The sequence below is a fragment of the Fusarium graminearum genome, chromosome 2 (assembly GCF_000240135.3).
Source record: "Fusarium graminearum PH-1 chromosome 2, whole genome shotgun sequence".
In the NCBI taxonomy this organism is placed as follows: Eukaryota; Fungi; Ascomycota; class Sordariomycetes; order Hypocreales; family Nectriaceae; genus Fusarium; species Fusarium graminearum.
This window is the reverse complement of record NC_026475.1, coordinates 6,179,752-6,196,854: the sequence shown is the minus strand read 5'-3', so window position 1 is coordinate 6,196,854 and position 17,103 is coordinate 6,179,752. Positions and strand designations below refer to the sequence as shown.

Sequence of the window (17,103 nt, the reverse complement as noted above, 5' to 3'; positions counted from 1 at the left end):
GAGCTGTCAGTGGTGTCAGTGGTTTGACGAGCATGGGGGTGATGCAACACATATCAGCCCGTAGAGCTCAGCCGTTAATGCAGATCTACCCACAGTTGTGAACAGAAAATTCCTGATAACGGTATCTCGGGCATATTCAGAGTCCAGCATCCTTGCAAAGTTCATTTGTTGTTCGTATTGCGATTAAGTGTCTTGGCAGAATATCTACGTGATCTTTTACCTGCAGTGAAGAGGCAGAGGTGACATAGCGTGCATCACAGGCAGGTCTTATCTGTTCATTGTCTTCCACCTGCCCCAAGACTGTCCGGTGATATGATCTGTAGCATTGACTCAGATACTTTAATGTCTTACTATTGGTTACAGTGTAGAGTACCTAGGTTGTCTTTACAGAGAATGGTAACTGTTGTATGCAAATTTGATAGAAGCTTTGGGTAGGAACCCCTCGCCACAAAGAGCCTTAAATCCTTGCTGCAACCATGCGACTAAAACATTCGAGAACCTCCTTAAACATATTTGGATCGTCGATATTTCAAAGCCACGGAGTGCCCGTACACAGTAAATACAAGCGTAGGATTCCATCGGAGCTTGCCCGGCAGGCAGGCTATGAAAGTTGGGACTGGAAAAGGAGAAGACGAAATTACTAGTGCTTTCTCAGACTATATACCCACCAAATCTGATCTGATATTTTCATCAACTGTTACATCAGTACCATTTTTTATACGACGTACTTGCCCGGCATCTATAGATACAGGGCATCAACCTGGAGATCAGGTTCCAAGGCAGGGTTGGATAGTTGACAGACCTCGTGAAACATGCCCTGGCTGGTCAAGGGTCAACTCACCTGCCGGATAGAAACCTCCCTGCAATATGTAGTTGAGTGGAGATTTCTGCCAGAGGATTCATTTTTGCAAGCAGAGTTGTGGAGCAAACGTTGGCTGACAGCGCCGATCGGTATCCAGATTACGTTTCTACGGTCTGTGTTTTCGGATGACAAAGAACAGACACTTGGAGTATAAGGAAAATATCTCATTTGTAGCCCGATACGTATGTGAATAATTCGTCTCAGTGCTGACAATGACTCTGACTAAAGTTAGGTAACATATCATAGCGTGCAGCATAGCGATAATCACATACATTCTTAGATTAGAGTGAAAGGAGTTAGAGTTACATTGCCCACCGTCAATGGGAAATAAGTAAATGTCGATACTACCCTGGCTTGTTGGTCGGCGGAAGTGAAGAGGTAGCATTCCTTGCCATGAATATTAGGCGAATGTCGAGGTTGCATTCCGCACCGGGGAAAGGGAAAAGGATTGAGCAGTATAGAGTAACTGAAGCAGGATGCACATATTAAATAAACATAAACAAATGCACACATAGTGCAAATAAACATAAAAGAAGCAATCTTGATGGCGTATGTAACTCAGATTCCCGAGAAACCCAAAAGCCTGGTTTTACAATTTATACGAGACCCTAAACCAATTCCTCAGCCTTGTATTCTCAACTCGAACAAGTGGTCTGACTTTGAGTTTCGTTACGCATTCTTGGGGCTGTTGAAGGATCAGGCTAACCAGTCTCAGCGTAGGATCCAAGATGATCCTTGTACGACATACATGGTTGAGATAGGGTTCGTGTTGTTACAACGGCCCGCTCAACGGCACAAGGTTAGTAGCCGTTTGCAGGACCTAACACGCTGATCTCAGTGGATAACATCGGCCTTCACACGACGCGAGAATGAATGGATTGTTTATTGACAGGGGTAGTTGTTTATTGGCAGGGATCATGGGTCAAGGTAATCAATTTACGAGAACTGAAGAAAGCTTGGTCAACAGAGCCTCCTCGTATGTACTTTTTCGTGGAAGAGAACTCTGCAAGAGACTTTACCGCTGGTGAATCAGTTAGTCACATTGCATGGATGGACAATTAGCGAGAATGCACGTCTGACTCGTCACTCCATACGGATGATGCAGCTCAAAGATTACGTCGCAGGGGTAATGGAGGGGAGCAGATAGCTAGATCACCCTGTAGTCCACGACCTGAACTCTGCAGAAATACTTTGCAGCCTCAGTGATGATGTGTGCTCTGCAACCATCTGGTGCACAAGTTTTAATCCAACAGTCAAATGTTATACCTATTACTTTTTTATTTTTTAACCCGCAGTGAGCGGCTACCGTCTTTATGCCTTAATAATACACCAGATCCGAAAGAAAACAAAACTGCCACCCAGTGTCCCATACCCATAACCTATACCGCTGACGAATGAGCGTTGGTGGTGTTGCCATCTGCACCAGGTTCGGGGCCCTTGCCGATCAGACTCCGCTCATCCAACTCGTAGTATGACTTGTTATCTTTATCTGTCTTTGAGCGTGTACCGCGGCTACCTGTCCAGCTGCCCGCGCTCTTATCAAAATTGGAGTCCTTGTTGGAGCCTGTAAAGCTCATCTTTGATGCAATTGTAGACATGGCGTTGGGCCAGAAATGCTTGCAAAGATGCCGGATAGCCGGGAGACTTGCGCATACCATGCCAAGTTCTGTTTCCCAAATGGACCAAATGGTGACTTCAACGTATTCCCCTGTAGAGTCAGTCAGTATCGTAAATACAGAGTTGTCAGAAACATAATAACTTACATGTCGGATTAGAGGTTTTGCCAAGAGAGACAAGGAATGGTAGACGAATGACACTGAAAACGGTAACGCTATCAAATCGGGTTAGCTCAACCCGAGACGTCAAGACGTGACAAACTTACACAATACCAAGACTGAACATGACAAAAAGCTGAGCCTTTTGACGGTGCTTGACTTGAAGCTTCATCAAATGAGGCAATGGTAGAACTAGAATGACGAGATCACAGGCCATGTTGATACCACCAAAGATATAAGTCTGCACGTTCAGATCGTTACAGTGTCCCTTGTGCTCGCCATCCCAGCTTGTATAATTGTAGCTGGATGGCAAGCACTGAAGTCCTGTAGTAATCATCGTTGCCATACCGCAAAGAGCGACAAAGACGCCGATATACAATGTCAACTTCTTGAACTCTGACGTGGTGAAAATACCACGAAGGAAGAAGAGCATGGACAGCTTTGTGCTGTACAAATGAACACTGTACATGATCTGATCAATCCAGAACAGCTTCAGTAGTTCGTATAAGTTATCAAATGGGGTGATGTCCCAAATGTTCAAGCCAAACCCTAGATCCGCGACTACGCATTGTAAGTTAATGTTTAAATTATTGCATAATGAAATCAGAGACTTACGTCTGCAAGCAAGCCATATGTATGGTACAGTAGCACACTACGCCATCAATTAGTGGAGAACTCAAGTACCCTCTTCTTTTCAACTTACTGCTGCTACCATGATCAAGTAGTCGTCAACAGTTAATTTGCCGAGAATGCTAACTTTGGAGTAAATTCTCAGAATGACTGCGATCTCTGCCAGGATACACGCAATAATGGCGTTGACCCTGAACTTCATCTGTTGACTCTGGACGGGAACACCGCAAGCCAAGCTCTGAACTCTCATCAGAGCTGGAGTGGTTAGTACAACCCTGTACATCGGATAGAACCATGAACTTACTCAGTTGTTCTTTAACAGTACAGTTCTGCACAACACAAGCTTGTGTTAAGCCAGCAAAGGTCTTATCTGTGCACAAACACTTTGTGTCGGTCATTGCACATGGTGATTGTGGTATGGCTTGTTGAACACATTTCAGCTGCCAAAAATATTAGCTTGAAGGTGCGTGGTAGATGGGTACAGTGACTGACATCGCAGGCGGGTATCTGAGATGCCAGATCGGCAAAGCTGGCTGCATTGACAAAGGTAGCAGCAAAAGCTGTGACCAGAATGGAAAACGAAAACAAACGCATGACTGATGTGAGATGAGCTGAAAGAATCAACGTCGATGGATCAGAGCCAGCTGGGATTTCACAGAGGAGAAGGCCAAACGAAATATTCGCATGTCTTTATATGCCATATGCCATCTTAACACTCAACATTATATCCCCCTGATTATGTGAACTACCGATCAGGTACCAATGTCCCGGTTGTTGGCACCGAGGTCAAGGTGGATCGTAAATTCCTTTACCTCCCCTTTGCCGCCGTTGTATGTTGCATTAAAGCAAAAAATTAATCTTTGAACGAAACAAGCTCAACGGTGACTTGCTACGGATGCCATCCGCCAGCGAGAGAACGGGCGCGGCTTAGTGACAAATGTCTATCCTTGCCATTAGAGCGTATAAGAAGCTAACTAACTAGTGTTCGAAACGACGGGGCGAGCAGTCTAATGTCCTAGTTATGAGGACATCGTAGTATTCTGGAACCAACGGGCGACGATCAGTATCTCTTAGCTGCGGCTCATCCCTGGACCTTGCTTGGCCTTTGTCACTGGGAGACTGGTGGATGTCTGTTAGGTCGTGTATCCCTGCCCTTTACCCCCGCTGGATGCAACGTTCGAGCCAACGGGTTGAAAAACGAATCCCTGCTGGTGACTGGGGGCACTCTAGCAGTCCGTGAACTTGAGATGACAGGACCCACGTTCCTGATGAACTGCCGACCGCCCAAGGTTCCAACGTTATTTCCCCGCTTATACTATCACGAAAGCCAGCACTCGGGGTGGAGTCAAATTGATGAGGGCTCGTACAGCGTATACAATGCCCCGGGACTGTTTTGTATCCGGGATTATTTCCTAATTCCATTTCAGGTGAACGCTCACAGGCTGTCTTGCGCCTCATAAGAACAGCCCTGTTGACTGATTGCGCAAACATGGGTGAACAACCTCGAAAGGAGACGAATGACTCCAAGGTTTACCCATGCACTGCCAGTGTTGAGAGATTGGCGACGATCATTTGCTTTCTAGGGATAGGAAAACTCTGTTTCTACAAGGCTATCAACACCAAGGAATACTAGTGACGTTCCAACGGTCTCATGGCAGAATGTTCCGTGTTCCAAGGTTGTCCCGGAACCGCCAGCCGCTTCCTAGTTCTATGTCGATCTCAACTTCGAACAGTTAATGCTTCCTTGGCTTGAGTGACTATGCAAGGCTTGATTCCTGTGACGGCCCATGCTCCTTGAGTACGCCAGCCACAGCCGTCTGCATTCCAACTCATCTCGCTCTATTGGCTGATCGACTCAAGAGAATCCTCGTGTCCCAGAACTCCGGGAGTGCCAGGCCATGATGGAACGCAACCCCCCTTAGTTGCCCGGATTCTCGGCCTCAGCGATATTGCGATGATCATCATTCCCCTTTCACCCTCTACTATTTAAACAGAACAGAAGTCTGTCTTTCAGTTCACTGACAAATGAGCAGCCTCTCATTCGCATTCATTCCTTAATACTGACTCATACACTCATTCATTCTGACATTATTCGCTCGTTTTAATCTTCGTTGCCATATTTCAAGTTGTCGTCAATATGAAGGCCTTCACTCTTGCGACAGTGGCCTCGGCCCTGCTGTCCAACCAAGTCTCTGCGCTTCCCACTGTTAACGCCGACACCCCCATCCCTCTCAACGCGTTCAAGCTCAACAAACGCGGTGGAAAGGAGGACCCCCATTTCGGTATTGACCCTGAGATCATCCGCAAATATGCTTCTATGGCTCCTCCCGATTTGGGAAAGCGTGTCATTGACTTCGACCCTGAGAAGCAACTCATTGACGTCCATGGAGACCACGAGTTCAAGGCTCCTGACTGGGACGCCGGTGAGATTCGAGGGCTTTGCCCTGGATTGAACACCCTGGCCAACCACAACTACCTTCCTCGCAACGGTGTTGCCACTTTTACCCAGTATATCAACGCTGTTGGAGAGGTCTGGGGTATGGCTCCCGACTTGGCTACCGTCCTGACCACTCTTGGTGTCGTTATCGGTGGAAACCTTTTTGCTGTCTCACAGGGTGGTTACTCCAAGCACATGAGCAACAACCTCTTTGGTCTTCTCGGTACCCCCCGTGGCTTGGACGGAACTCACCCTCTCTTTGAGGTCGATGGCAGCCCTACTCGTGGTGATCTCTACGACCCCATCGGTAACAACAACGAAATGAACATGACTTACTTCATGGACTTGTACAACCTCCAAAAGGATGCCGAAGACCCCAACTACAGCGTCGAAGTCCTGTACGAGCACAACAAGAACCGCTGGTACCAGACCATTGGCTTCAACCCCTTTGCCTGGTTCGGCCCTGCTAGTGGCTGGATGGTGCGCGCCAGCCCTTACTCCTTCACTGCTCGTCTTGCTGCCAACTATTCCGCCGAATACCCAGCTGATGGCCGTCTTAACAAGGAGGGCCTCAAGGCTTTCTTCTCTGTTTACGGACCTGAGGATAACATGACCTACGTTGTCGGCCATGAGCGCATCCCCGAGAACTGGTACCGCCGCCGTTACACTGACTTCGGTGTCGCTGCCCTCGCCGTCGACATTGTCACCCACAGCCACCCTGAGGTTCTGAGCATTGGCGGTAACACCAACGGTGTCAACACCTTTACCGGTATCAACATCAATGACATTGGTGGCGGTCTCCTCAACGGCAAGAACCTTCTCGAGGGCAACCACCTCGTCTGCTTCGCTCTCAACGCTGTCAAGACCGTTGCTCCCAATGCCCTGTCCTCTCTCTTCGCTACTCTGTCTTCTGTCACTGATATCCTTTTCGCTGCTCTCGAGCCCGTCATGGGAGCTATGGACTGCCCTGTCTACGGTGATCTCATGGTTAACGGAACCAACTGGCTCGACTACAACAAGAAGATGTACCCTGGTTTCAAGAAGGCTGGCATGGGCTGGTAAAGCAACTTATTTTTGGTAGCTGTGGTGTCTTGTGGTTCGGCGTGAGCGACATCGCCTTTGTATAATACTTCATAATGTGCATATTATAATCAATAGCCCCAGGGCCTTTACATAGCTACCTACTGAGTTCCTGAATACCGCATACGTGAATGTTATCTGAAGTCTATAAACAAGCATCATTAAAACCCATCTCTATGCGTCATAGCTTTTGTCGAACTTGTCCAAGCATCTTGACCAACCCTGGATGGAGCTGATCCATAGAGGTACATCCAAGAAGGCGCATATTACGCTCTAGCTCGTCTTTATAAATCCGGATTGCTTTCTCAACACCCTTTTGTCCATATCCCGCCATAGCGTAGAGGAAAGGACGGCCAATACCAACTCCTCGAGCGCCCAGACACAAGGCTTTCAGAATATCGGAACCTCTGCGAATTCCTCCATCTAGATAGACCTCGATCTTGTCATGCAGCCCTAGTTCTCGTAGGGTAGGCATAACTTCGGCGAGGACCTCTATCGGGGGTTCAGAATAGTCCAACTGTCGGCCCCCATGGTTAGAGAGGATTACAGCTTCGATGCCGCATTCGGCCGCTTTGACAACATCTTCTACCCTCTGCACTCCCTTGAGTACAATAGCCATTTTGGTGATACTTCGAAACCACGAAATATCGTCCCAGCTGAGAGTCGAGTTCATGATCAGTGAAGGGTCAAGTTCTGTGGCTGGCAAGTCTTCAAACTCATCGTCGTCCCCGTCTTCATCAGCCTCGCTCTGCTGTAGTCGGAGGACTCTTTCGCGGCTTCCTAGATGGGGATTATCAACGGTGATGCAAAGTGCCTTGCAGCCATGTTTCTCGGCATTCTCGATAGCTCTTCTTGTTACGTTTCGATCTTTCTTGACGTACACCTGAAACCACTGGGTACGATCTGGCTCTCTCGCTTTGGTGATGTCTTCGAGTGGGAAAGAAGAGTACAAGGGTATCATTTGGATGATATCATGCTTGTTACTCGCTCTTGCCAGAGTTACCTCGCCTTCTGGGTCAGCGATTTTTGCATGTGCTGTGGCTGAGATATAAATTGGAGCGGAAGTGCGTGAGCCAAGGAAGTTTGTCGAGATATCCACATGTTCCACGTTGACCATAACTTTGGGTCGGAAGCGTATTTGTTGGAAAGATTGGCTGTTTTCTCGTAGAGTCTGTAGCAATGAGTTAGTTCAGTGGCATCCGATCAGCTCTGACACGTACAAATTCGTCATCTGATCCAGTAGAATAGTAATTCCAGGACGTTTTCTTCATCAAATTTTGAGCTACACTCTCAAAGTCTGATATGTTGATGCAGTGAGATAGCTTAGGCTTTCGATACAGACCTTTCTGGCTTCCTTCTTTGGCTTTTGGTGTTGGGTCTTCATTTGCGACCACACTTGTATCGACATCACCGAGATGTTTTGATGGCTCAAGCCATTTATCCAAGATATCAATTGAGTGAATCAGATCGAAGTCTCCTGTGGAATCTTTGCCCTACAGTGTGTGAGCATGAATATTTTCTCTGTATTAAGAAACCTACTGCATTCTTCAATATGACTTTCCTACCTCCGGGATGATCTAGTTCACACATTAGAAATGAAACAATCCTGTCAGGGATACGGCATACTTGGAAGAAACTCTGTGAGATCATACACTTTGTTCTGTTCTGTCGTTAGCGAAGCCTCTGTTGAATTATGAGCGATTTTACATGGATGATGAGCCAACAGGATCTTGCGCTATTGTGCTTCTCGACATCGGAAGGATTCAGGACCATTTTGTATGAGTGGAATGCTTGATGGTGGTGACCAGTGGTTCTTATTGAGTTGGAGGTTCGAAAAGATAGTTGTAAGATATTGGTAGCACTGAGTTTGACTGGTTCGCTACCACAATGTGTAACCCCCACTTGTTGGCGTGCGAGTGGAGATACATGGTGCAACTGAGATTTCAGTAGAAGCAAGGGCTTAAGAACTGCATAGAAGAATATTATAGCTTGGCTTGGCTTTAGGTTGGAAAATAAATTGCATTAAAGTCTGCTTTAGATTGGCTCATCAAGCTGGTCTATTCCCTGTGGCAACTCTCTGCCATACAACACGGGGCTATCCACCGGCAGCTGGGTAACTGGCACGCTTCAGTCTTGCCAGAGATGAACCAAGACTTCCTCATGTCTTTTGGCTGTTGAGATTGCGAGGAGCCCAGTTAGGCAAGTGCTAAACTTCAGCGTCATAGACTTGAACAGTCCGGAATTATTCATGCTGAGTAATTCCCCCAACGACCAGGTACTTTTTGTCTCCTGGCTGTCATACAAGTGCGCAGGGAACTTCCGCCCACCCGGATCTCTTCTAGCTCATGCAGCGCTATCCTATAAAGTTTCTAGTGCTGTTTGATGAGATGTCTTTAACGTTATTACCATGATATCTCGGCAGTTGTGTTCTACTTCAAGCACTATGGCCGCAGGCTATACCAGAATTGTGTTCGCAAAGTGGGACATGACGCGTCTTGACCGTTTACGACGTAGCGAACAGCTCGAGTCATGACATCACAAATGGTCGATTTCTAATTACCACGATGGTCTATAAAAGTGCAGAAAGTCCTTGAACCTTTAGTCGTGAAGTTACTAAGATAGATACCACAAGTTCATATTATATAGCCTCACAATGGCACCACGAAGATTCCAAGCCGAGCAGACAGATGCGAGCCCATTGGCTCAGCCGCTCAAATTTGAGTTTAGCGGCGAGACCGCTAAAAACCGGCTCATGAAGGCTGCCATGACTGAACGTCTCTCGACATGGGATCCCAAGATTCTCGAAAAGCGAGGTGTTCCCACACCGGAACTTGTCAACGTTTACCGACGATGGGGCGAAGGAGACTACGGTGTCATCCTGACCGGGAATGTCATGATCGAATACGACCATCTCGAGGCTGCCGGAAACCCTATCATCCCTCGCGATGCCCCCATTTCTGGTGAGCGATTTGAGGCATTCAAGGAGATGGCAACTGTTAGCAAAAAGCATGGAAGCTTGATCATTGCGCAGGTCAGCCATCCTGGACGTCAGGTTGCTGAAGACATCCAGAAGAACCCCATCTCTGCCAGTGATGTACAACTTGAGGGAGAGGTGATGGGAATGCACTTTGCCAAGCCCAAGCCCATGGATGAGCAGGATTTCAAGAATGTCATTGAGGGTTTTGCCCATGCTGCCGAGTTTCTTTACAAGGCAGGTTTCAACGGCATGCAGTTGCACGGCGCACAGTAAGTCCAATCACAGGTCTCCAGAAGAAGAATGCCGCTGACACTCTGCAGTGGCTACCTTCTAGCACAATTCCTTTCTCCTACCACCAACAAGCGAACGGACAAGTATGGCGGATCAATTGAGAACCGCGCTCGTATTATCTTCGAGATCGCTGATGCTATCCGCGCCCGCGTTCCCGATAAGTCGTTCGGTCTATCCATCAAGGTCAACAGTGTCGAGTTCCAAGAGGGCGGGTTCTCCACAGACGACTGCAAGGTCCTTTGTCATCAGCTCGAGAACCATGGCTTCGACTTCGTCGAACTCTCTGGGGGAACCTACCAGAGTCTTGCCTTCGCTCACCGAAGAGAGAGCTCCAAGAAGCGAGAAGCTTTCTTCCTTGAGTTTGCCGAGAAGATTATTCCGGAGCTAAAGAAAACCAAGGCTTATGTAACAGGTGGCCTGAGAACCGTACATGCAATGGTTGAGGCTCTTAAAACTGTTCACGGTATTGGATTGGCTCGTCCTACCACGAACGAATTTGATCTCCCCGCGAAGCTTATCAAGGGTGATGCCAACGCAGCTATCGACACTCTACTTGATGAGCAGAACTTTGGCATTACAAATGTTGCCGCCGGTACACAGTAAGTTTTGTTAGTCCTTCACTGTTATATATACAGATGTTGATGTTTGCAGGATTCGATTAGTTGGAAAGGATAAACAGCCACTTGATTTGAGCCGCGAAGATCACAAGAAAGTGTTCGAAGAGTCGATGCAGAAGTGGGGTGAAGCTATGGCCAATAATGAAGACAAGTCCAAGTTTGGATATGTCGATGTTGAGGGTACCAAGTTGGAGCCTTTTGGCGCTGCATATGCGGCAGCTTGAACTGCTGCAGAGATAGAGCAATTACTAGATAAATAGTAATATTGTTTGTTGTAAATGAAGCAGGACGAGAAGCGATCTAGGTAAATATGGCTTATTATATGCACATGATGCTATCATTGAATCATTGTAGGCTTTTTGCCTCTTTCTCTATACTAATAATGTCGATGCTTGGAGAAACTGCGCGGCGAGGTAATAAACACAGCTCGAAGCAGTCCTTTTTATATATACGTGAGCTCATGGCTCAAACCTTGTCTGAATCCTCCAAATTCTCAGTCTGGCTCACATCGGCCTTGACATCGTGCCGGAACTGCTGTTCCTCCTGTTTCAACTGCTCCTTGAGAATGCCCTCCGCCTTCCAGATTGGCTTGATCTTGAATAGACGGTGGACTTGCTCCAGAGGAATACCACTAGTCTCAGGAATCAAGAAGAAGGCAAAGATGAACGCGAAGAATGAGAGTGTCGCAAAGAACATGTACACACCGTAGCCCATTGCCGCAAACATCTGCTCAGTGAAACGTGAGACGAGGAAGTTGAACAACCAGTTGCTTGCGGTTGTGCAAGCTTGAGCAAGTGAACGGAAGCTGGGGTCAAAGAATTCCTAGCATAATGTTAGTTGCCGAGTCAGGTATTAACATCGTAGAGCAAACTTACAGAGTTGATGACCCACGGTGTACCATTCCAGGTGGGCGTGTAAACAGCCGTCCAGAGGTAGAAGAACACAATAGCAGCGATACCACTGCCAGTCAGATGGTCTTGTGGATTTTTGGTAGGGTCGACGATGTAGATGTATGCGCCCAAAACCCACATGCAGATGGAGCCTGTGATACCACCGATCAGAAGCAACTTGCGTCGACCAAGCTGATCAACCAGGAACAAAAGCCAGACGAAAGTCATGACGGCTTTGACGACGCCAAAGACACCCGTCATTACGTTGACTGTATCACGCTGAACACCAATGCTCTGCCCAAGGTTAGTGTTGTAGATCTTGAGAGAATAGGAGATACACGTACTGAGAAGACAGTGGGAGAGTAATAGTTGATGGCATTGATTCCAGAACCATTCTGCCAAAAGAACAACATGCATCCGAGGAAGAGTCGGTACATCATGTTCGGTCGCTGAGCAAGAGCTTGGAAAGGCTTCCACAGCCCAAGACCGACAGTGTGTTTCTGAACCTCGTGAGCATGGTCGATGGCTGCAACCTCTTCGGTGATATAGATGTCAGTCGGCGTCAATTGTCGAATCCAACAGAGGTTCTTCATGGCTTGTGTTCTACGGTCCTTGAGGAACAACCAACGAGGTGATTCTCGAAGCCACAGTGTACCGAGGAACAAAAGACCAGATGGGATGATCTGAACAGCAAAGGGGACGATCCATTGCTGATGGCTCTCAGGCATGTGTTTCTCAACTCCGTACTAATTGCCTGTTAGTCGTTTCATCAAGGGAAGTGGTAACGGTTGACTCACGTTGATCCAAAAGCCCACCAGGCCACCAATTTGCCAACCAAGCTCGTAAAGACCGACAAGTCGTCCTCGAATTGCAGGAGGTGCAAGCTCAGATAGATAAATCGGGATAATATTGGATGCGATACCGGTTCCGAGACCAGAAAGAACACGGCCAGCATATAGGATGCCCAATCCGGTACTTGAGTTTGCACCACACTGAAGACCAGCTCCAAGGGTGAAGGTAGCAGATGCGATAGACAGACACCACTTGCGGCCGATCCAATGGCTGAGTAAATATGTAAGAAGTGCGCCGAAGAAGGCACCGGCGATGAAGAGCGAGACGATGTTCTCGCTGATTAAGTTCCGCTCCTCTGCGCTCTTCTGGTCGATTCCAAACTCTTTTCTGAATGAATCGAGGGTGATGGTGGTTCCGATGAAGGCGCTGGTATACCCAATCATGTTGGAGCCACATGAAGCAACAATTGCCAACACGTACACTCTCCAGTTGTAGACCGAAGGCGGCGTAGGCCTGTCTTCGATTAGAGTGAGGATGCCCATTGTGAAGAATGTGTTTGTCTGTACAGCCAACTGAGCAGGAGTACTGACGAGACGCAAGACAACACGGGATACAAGGTTATATAAGAAAATAAGGATGGAACAAGATCCGGGGCCCCAACTTCGGTGAGGAGTATTTCGTTTTCCCCAACCTGACAAAGTTTTCTACTCCATACGTTACGTTGCAAGAATTTCCACCTTTCTCTGGGGCGCTGGATGCGAATTTTCTGGAAGTATTATGGATCCTATGGAGCAACTGAGTCGGGCCGGACGAGCGTTTTCCCCGTGTGTTTCTCCATATGAGGGCAGAGAGAGACATGCTCGTCAGCTTGTTATTATTAGTTACAGTGGAAAGGCCTCATGATGAACGTGAATAAACTTGAGTGATTGGAGGGCTCGGCAAAGTGATGGTCGAGCGTTGAGGCAGCTCGTGAAGCGGCAGTGGAAAGTCTCCGAATTATTTGAGCCTCATTTGAGCCTCAAACATTGGCGTTCACTGCCAAGTGACCGCTATTTACCACCAAAGCCCGTGTGGAATAGTGCCTACCTAGGTAACCATTTCTCCAAAAAGACCTCGACTTGGGGCATGACTTAGTGCAACCAACCCCTGTTACTCCCGCTTAATGCCCGAACCCCGGATAGTTCGGAGATCAGCAAGTTGTGACCTCGTCCTCCAGGTTTTGCATGCATCCGCCGGGAAAACGTTTAACCCTACAGATTATGAGTCTTTTCCAGCAGCAAAGGGATAAAAGCTCGCAAGAGCCACGTAAAACAAACAGACTTTAAGCGTTGCATGGATAACGGGTACCGGCACGTCTAAATTTTTGCTGATCGAAAATCACATGGCATTGATTGGGTGCAGGGTGCCTATCTACGTCAGCTTCACCTTCAGTTTATGAGATTAACTCCAGCATAACCCCGTAGTGGTCGGTAGAGTCTTGATCCGGGGATATAAGAACATCATGGGGAACAAACGTGGGGGTAACACCCGAGCAACATTGCATTACATGCATTGGAACCATCATCCAATGCGATACCTTATCTTTCGTTGAGGAATCACCCACTGAGCCCCAACTTTGTCCGCAAGAAAGGTCTATCGGTTTGACAAATGACTCGTCAACTTCAGAAACACTCTCGGTATCTAATGATTGCCATGATGGAATCGTGGTTTGCGCTCTAATTGCAATTACCCTACAGCCGAATGCCACCCTCTCTTGACTCATTCCCTGTCCTGGCAGTTGCTTGTGAGACATATGCTGTCTCCGATGTAGGTTCTGCTTCCGGACCAGTTTCTGACGCCATTGCTAGTATTGTCATGTCACAGGATAAGCATGGTAATCTGATGATCTTTCTCGCCAGACGGATCAGTATGTCGTGATGAGATCCATTGAGAACCTGGATCTCTTTAATCGGGACAGTGTGGGAACACGTTACAGTGCCAAAGCCCATTGATTTGTTCACATAAAACCAAATCTGTCTGTAATACTTGAGCTGGAAGGCATGTCTGCGTTGCTGAGTTTAAATAGTGTCTAGAACAGGGTTTCATCAGATGAATGTAACAACATCCAGACCACGATGCTATGGATGTATAGTGTTGACACTGTAGACAACACTGTGTCTTTCCATAGATAAGATAAGATAGATAAGATATCAGTCACGTTAGATTACGATAAGCTTCGACTTCTGTAGCAGCAATGATCGCGACGCAACGTACCATCTTGATACACAGCAATGAGGATTTGGTAATCGGAATATGGACCAGCCGTCAGTAGTAAATACTGCTCGCCCAGGGGGACTTAGGCCTCGTCAACGCGTCGCGTTCATAGTTCCAGTCCTGGTACTTTTTCTCCTTGTTAATCTCTCAATGAGTCTCTACCAACTGCCATCCAATCGGTTGATCGAGAAGCGTCTATGTGTAGACTACTATCTTCAAAATGATCCCTCGAAATTCCTACCCGACGGTAGTCTGGACGAGAAACTATGCAAGATTCGCGATGTCGAAAAAGAGCTTGGCCGGATCCAGGGTGTGATGGAAACACTATGGGTTGCTGGAGGTAGCTCAATCATCGTCTCAAGTAATTACGTTGCTGACACATCTCAGATTTCATCATGACTATTCCTCTTAGCTTCCTTGCTGAGAAATGGGGACGCGCATCTATACTCAGGTTCAATCTCCTGTCTCGCTCATTCTTGCTATTCTGGGCTATCGTTGTCGGTCATTTTGACGATTTGCTCCCGACCCGTGCTATACTCGCCGGTCCTGCTCTTTCTGTCCTCGGTGGAGACTGCGTCTTCAACTCTCTTACATATGCACTTGTCTCAAACCTGACAGACGACCATGTCCAGCGGGCCATATACTTTGGCTACATGAGCTCCATGTCCTACGTTGTAGCGCTGCTCGGACCGGCTTTGGCCTCTGTTACCATGTCAATATCACTACTACTCCCATTCTGTCTAGGGATATCGTTACTGTTGCTTGCTATACCGGCCATACGGATGTTACCGTCACCTGCGGAAATGAGTAAGAACGTCGATAATCCCGATGAGGAACAACAAGAACCTCTCTTATCATCTCCACGCTTAAAAGCCCAAGAAGATGACCAGTCGGTCTTCCATTCAGTGGCACAGCGCCTTGGTACAATCAAGAACATCGTCACCAGCCACCCAAGGAACTTTACCCTACTTCTCTTCAGCTTCATGCTCACATCTCTTGCCAGTTCTGACACGAAACTTCTCGTTCAGTATATCTCGGCACGATATAAATGGACATTTGCTGCTGCCGGATACCTCTTATCTAGCAAAGCGGTTGTCAACTTCACGCTACTGACATTCATCATTCCCAAAGTATTGCGCTCCGCACGACTCGTGCCGAATGAGGCATACTCGGAAGCCGTGGATAAGTCAAACATTTTGAACGCTATGTACTGTCTCTTAGCTTCTGTGTTTGGTGCATTGGGAATTGAAATGGCAAGCAAAATCTGGATACTTATTCCAGCAATGTTCGTATATGCTCTCGGATCTGCCTTACCCATCTTTACTCTCTCCCTTCTCAAATCACCCGCTATATCGCCGCAACAGACGGAGAGTACTACAAATACTTCCGACATTGAGAACCATGTATTCTCAATCGTCATGTTGGTCAAGACTGCAGGGTCTCTCCTTGGTGCCCCACTGATGGCTACGCTCTGGGTTTACGGCCTCAGCCTAGGTGATGTCTCGCTTGGGATGCCGTTCTTTTTCAGTAGTATCTGCTACACTGTAGCTATTTGGGTATTCTGCAATATCGAGGTAGATAGATATTGGATGGCTCGGCCATAGCCTCCAATACAGTGACCAACCGGGTCGAGTAGGAACTACGGCTAATGCGACATGCGTATTTTCTTGGTGTACTGGTGTACCTAGTCGAACACTTTCTCCGGTCATCGGTAACACTATGAAAGCCGGCGCCGGATGATATTCCTGTTCGCTGGGGAACGTTATCCAATCTCTTAGCCTGTTGCAAAGGTCTTTAGCTAGAAAATAAAGCTTCTTGTTTACTCGGGCCGTCTAGAAGACCGCTAATGGATGGGTTCCCAAACTACTCGATCCATTTGCTAGAGTACGAGGTCGCATCAGTCAGATACAGGGATTTAGATGGGATGAAACACGGCAGATGCCCTGCAACAATGTTAAGCGTTGTTCACCTTCGTCTTTCACAGAAGCTTATTTTAAAGAATGACTTTTGTGCGTGACTATTTGCTAAAGTCCTTGTTTGAGGCGTATTCACACTGGTATGCACACTTTGAAGTCGGAGTGCTGTACTGTGAGATAGAGGAACTGCAAGTTTGGAGTGGAAACCTGACCTAGCACTGGCAGGCACATCAAGGCTGTTTACATGAGGAAATTAGAGGTTCATAATGTCGGACGATCATCGCAACGCTGTGCAGTATCCCCTGGCTAGCCTATATTATCTTGGACATACAGACCCGCAAAGTACTTCGTGAGCCGAATCACATTGTCGCAGTGTACAATGCCGTTGGACTGACTCCACCATGACATGTAAAAAGCTTGATTAATTATAGATTGGCTTTCTGGGGAATGTATTGGCGATAATACGATCAAGACCCAGCTGTTTATCACTTGAAACATGGTGGATTCGCGAGATACTGTTTTTAGCCTGATACTGGTCAATGCCTAAAGGCCCAAGCGAATGAATGTCTGAGTGAACAACCTG

The 17,103-nt window shown here is 47.4% G+C and overlaps 7 protein-coding genes across 7 annotated transcripts; 2 read left to right on the top strand and 5 right to left on the bottom strand.

Annotated features, from left to right (window-relative positions):
* Positions 1-2,241: 2,241 nt before the first annotated feature.
* On the bottom strand, positions 2,242-3,861 carry FGSG_03707 (uncharacterized protein; the record flags this gene model as incomplete). The annotated part of the gene is made up of 7 exons (XM_011323685.1): positions 2,242-2,570; positions 2,626-2,693; positions 2,745-3,198; positions 3,253-3,289; positions 3,341-3,522; positions 3,572-3,596; positions 3,760-3,861. 7 exons carry the CDS (start codon positions 3,859-3,861, stop codon positions 2,242-2,244), a joined length of 1,197 nt encoding a protein of 398 aa, XP_011321987.1.
* A 1,442-nt stretch (positions 3,862-5,303) lies between these two features.
* Positions 5,304-6,882, top strand: FGSG_03708 (uncharacterized protein). Its single transcript, XM_011323684.1, has one exon. It carries the CDS (start codon positions 5,405-5,407, stop codon positions 6,764-6,766), a length of 1,362 nt encoding a protein of 453 aa, XP_011321986.1. The 5' UTR covers positions 5,304-5,404; the 3' UTR covers positions 6,767-6,882.
* Positions 6,883-6,965: 83 nt separating this feature from the next.
* On the bottom strand, positions 6,966-8,557 carry FGSG_03709 (uncharacterized protein; the record flags this gene model as incomplete). The annotated part of the gene is made up of 5 exons (XM_011323683.1): positions 6,966-7,955; positions 8,005-8,081; positions 8,127-8,277; positions 8,350-8,361; positions 8,492-8,557. 5 exons carry the CDS (start codon positions 8,555-8,557, stop codon positions 6,966-6,968), a joined length of 1,296 nt encoding a protein of 431 aa, XP_011321985.1.
* Positions 8,558-9,437: 880 nt separating this feature from the next.
* FGSG_03710 (uncharacterized protein) lies at positions 9,438-10,893 on the top strand (the record flags this gene model as incomplete). The annotated part of the gene is made up of 3 exons (XM_011323682.1): positions 9,438-10,030; positions 10,082-10,651; positions 10,704-10,893. 3 exons carry the CDS (start codon positions 9,438-9,440, stop codon positions 10,891-10,893), a joined length of 1,353 nt encoding a protein of 450 aa, XP_011321984.1.
* A 241-nt stretch (positions 10,894-11,134) lies between these two features.
* Positions 11,135-12,893, bottom strand: FGSG_03711 (quinate permease; the record flags this gene model as incomplete). The annotated part of the gene is made up of 4 exons (XM_011323681.1): positions 11,135-11,491; positions 11,545-11,853; positions 11,904-12,305; positions 12,357-12,893. The coding sequence occupies 4 exons, from the start codon at positions 12,891-12,893 to the stop codon at positions 11,135-11,137; spliced, it is 1,605 nt and encodes a 534-aa protein (XP_011321983.1).
* An 890-nt stretch (positions 12,894-13,783) lies between these two features.
* FGSG_12393 (uncharacterized protein) lies at positions 13,784-14,143 on the bottom strand (the record flags this gene model as incomplete). Its single annotated transcript, XM_011323680.1, has 1 exon — positions 13,784-14,143. One exon carries the CDS (start codon positions 14,141-14,143, stop codon positions 13,784-13,786), a length of 360 nt encoding a protein of 119 aa, XP_011321982.1.
* A 1,128-nt stretch (positions 14,144-15,271) lies between these two features.
* Positions 15,272-15,589, bottom strand: FGSG_12392 (uncharacterized protein; the record flags this gene model as incomplete). Its single annotated transcript, XM_011323679.1, has 1 exon — positions 15,272-15,589. One exon carries the CDS (start codon positions 15,587-15,589, stop codon positions 15,272-15,274), a length of 318 nt encoding a protein of 105 aa, XP_011321981.1.
* Between the last annotated feature and the right edge of the window lie 1,514 nt (positions 15,590-17,103).

What these genes read in the sequence shown, in the direction of transcription:
- FGSG_03708 (XM_011323684.1), top strand. Translation starts at nt 5,405, where the DNA reads ATGAAGGCCTTCACTCTTGCGACAGTGGCCTCGGCCCTGCTGTCCAAC.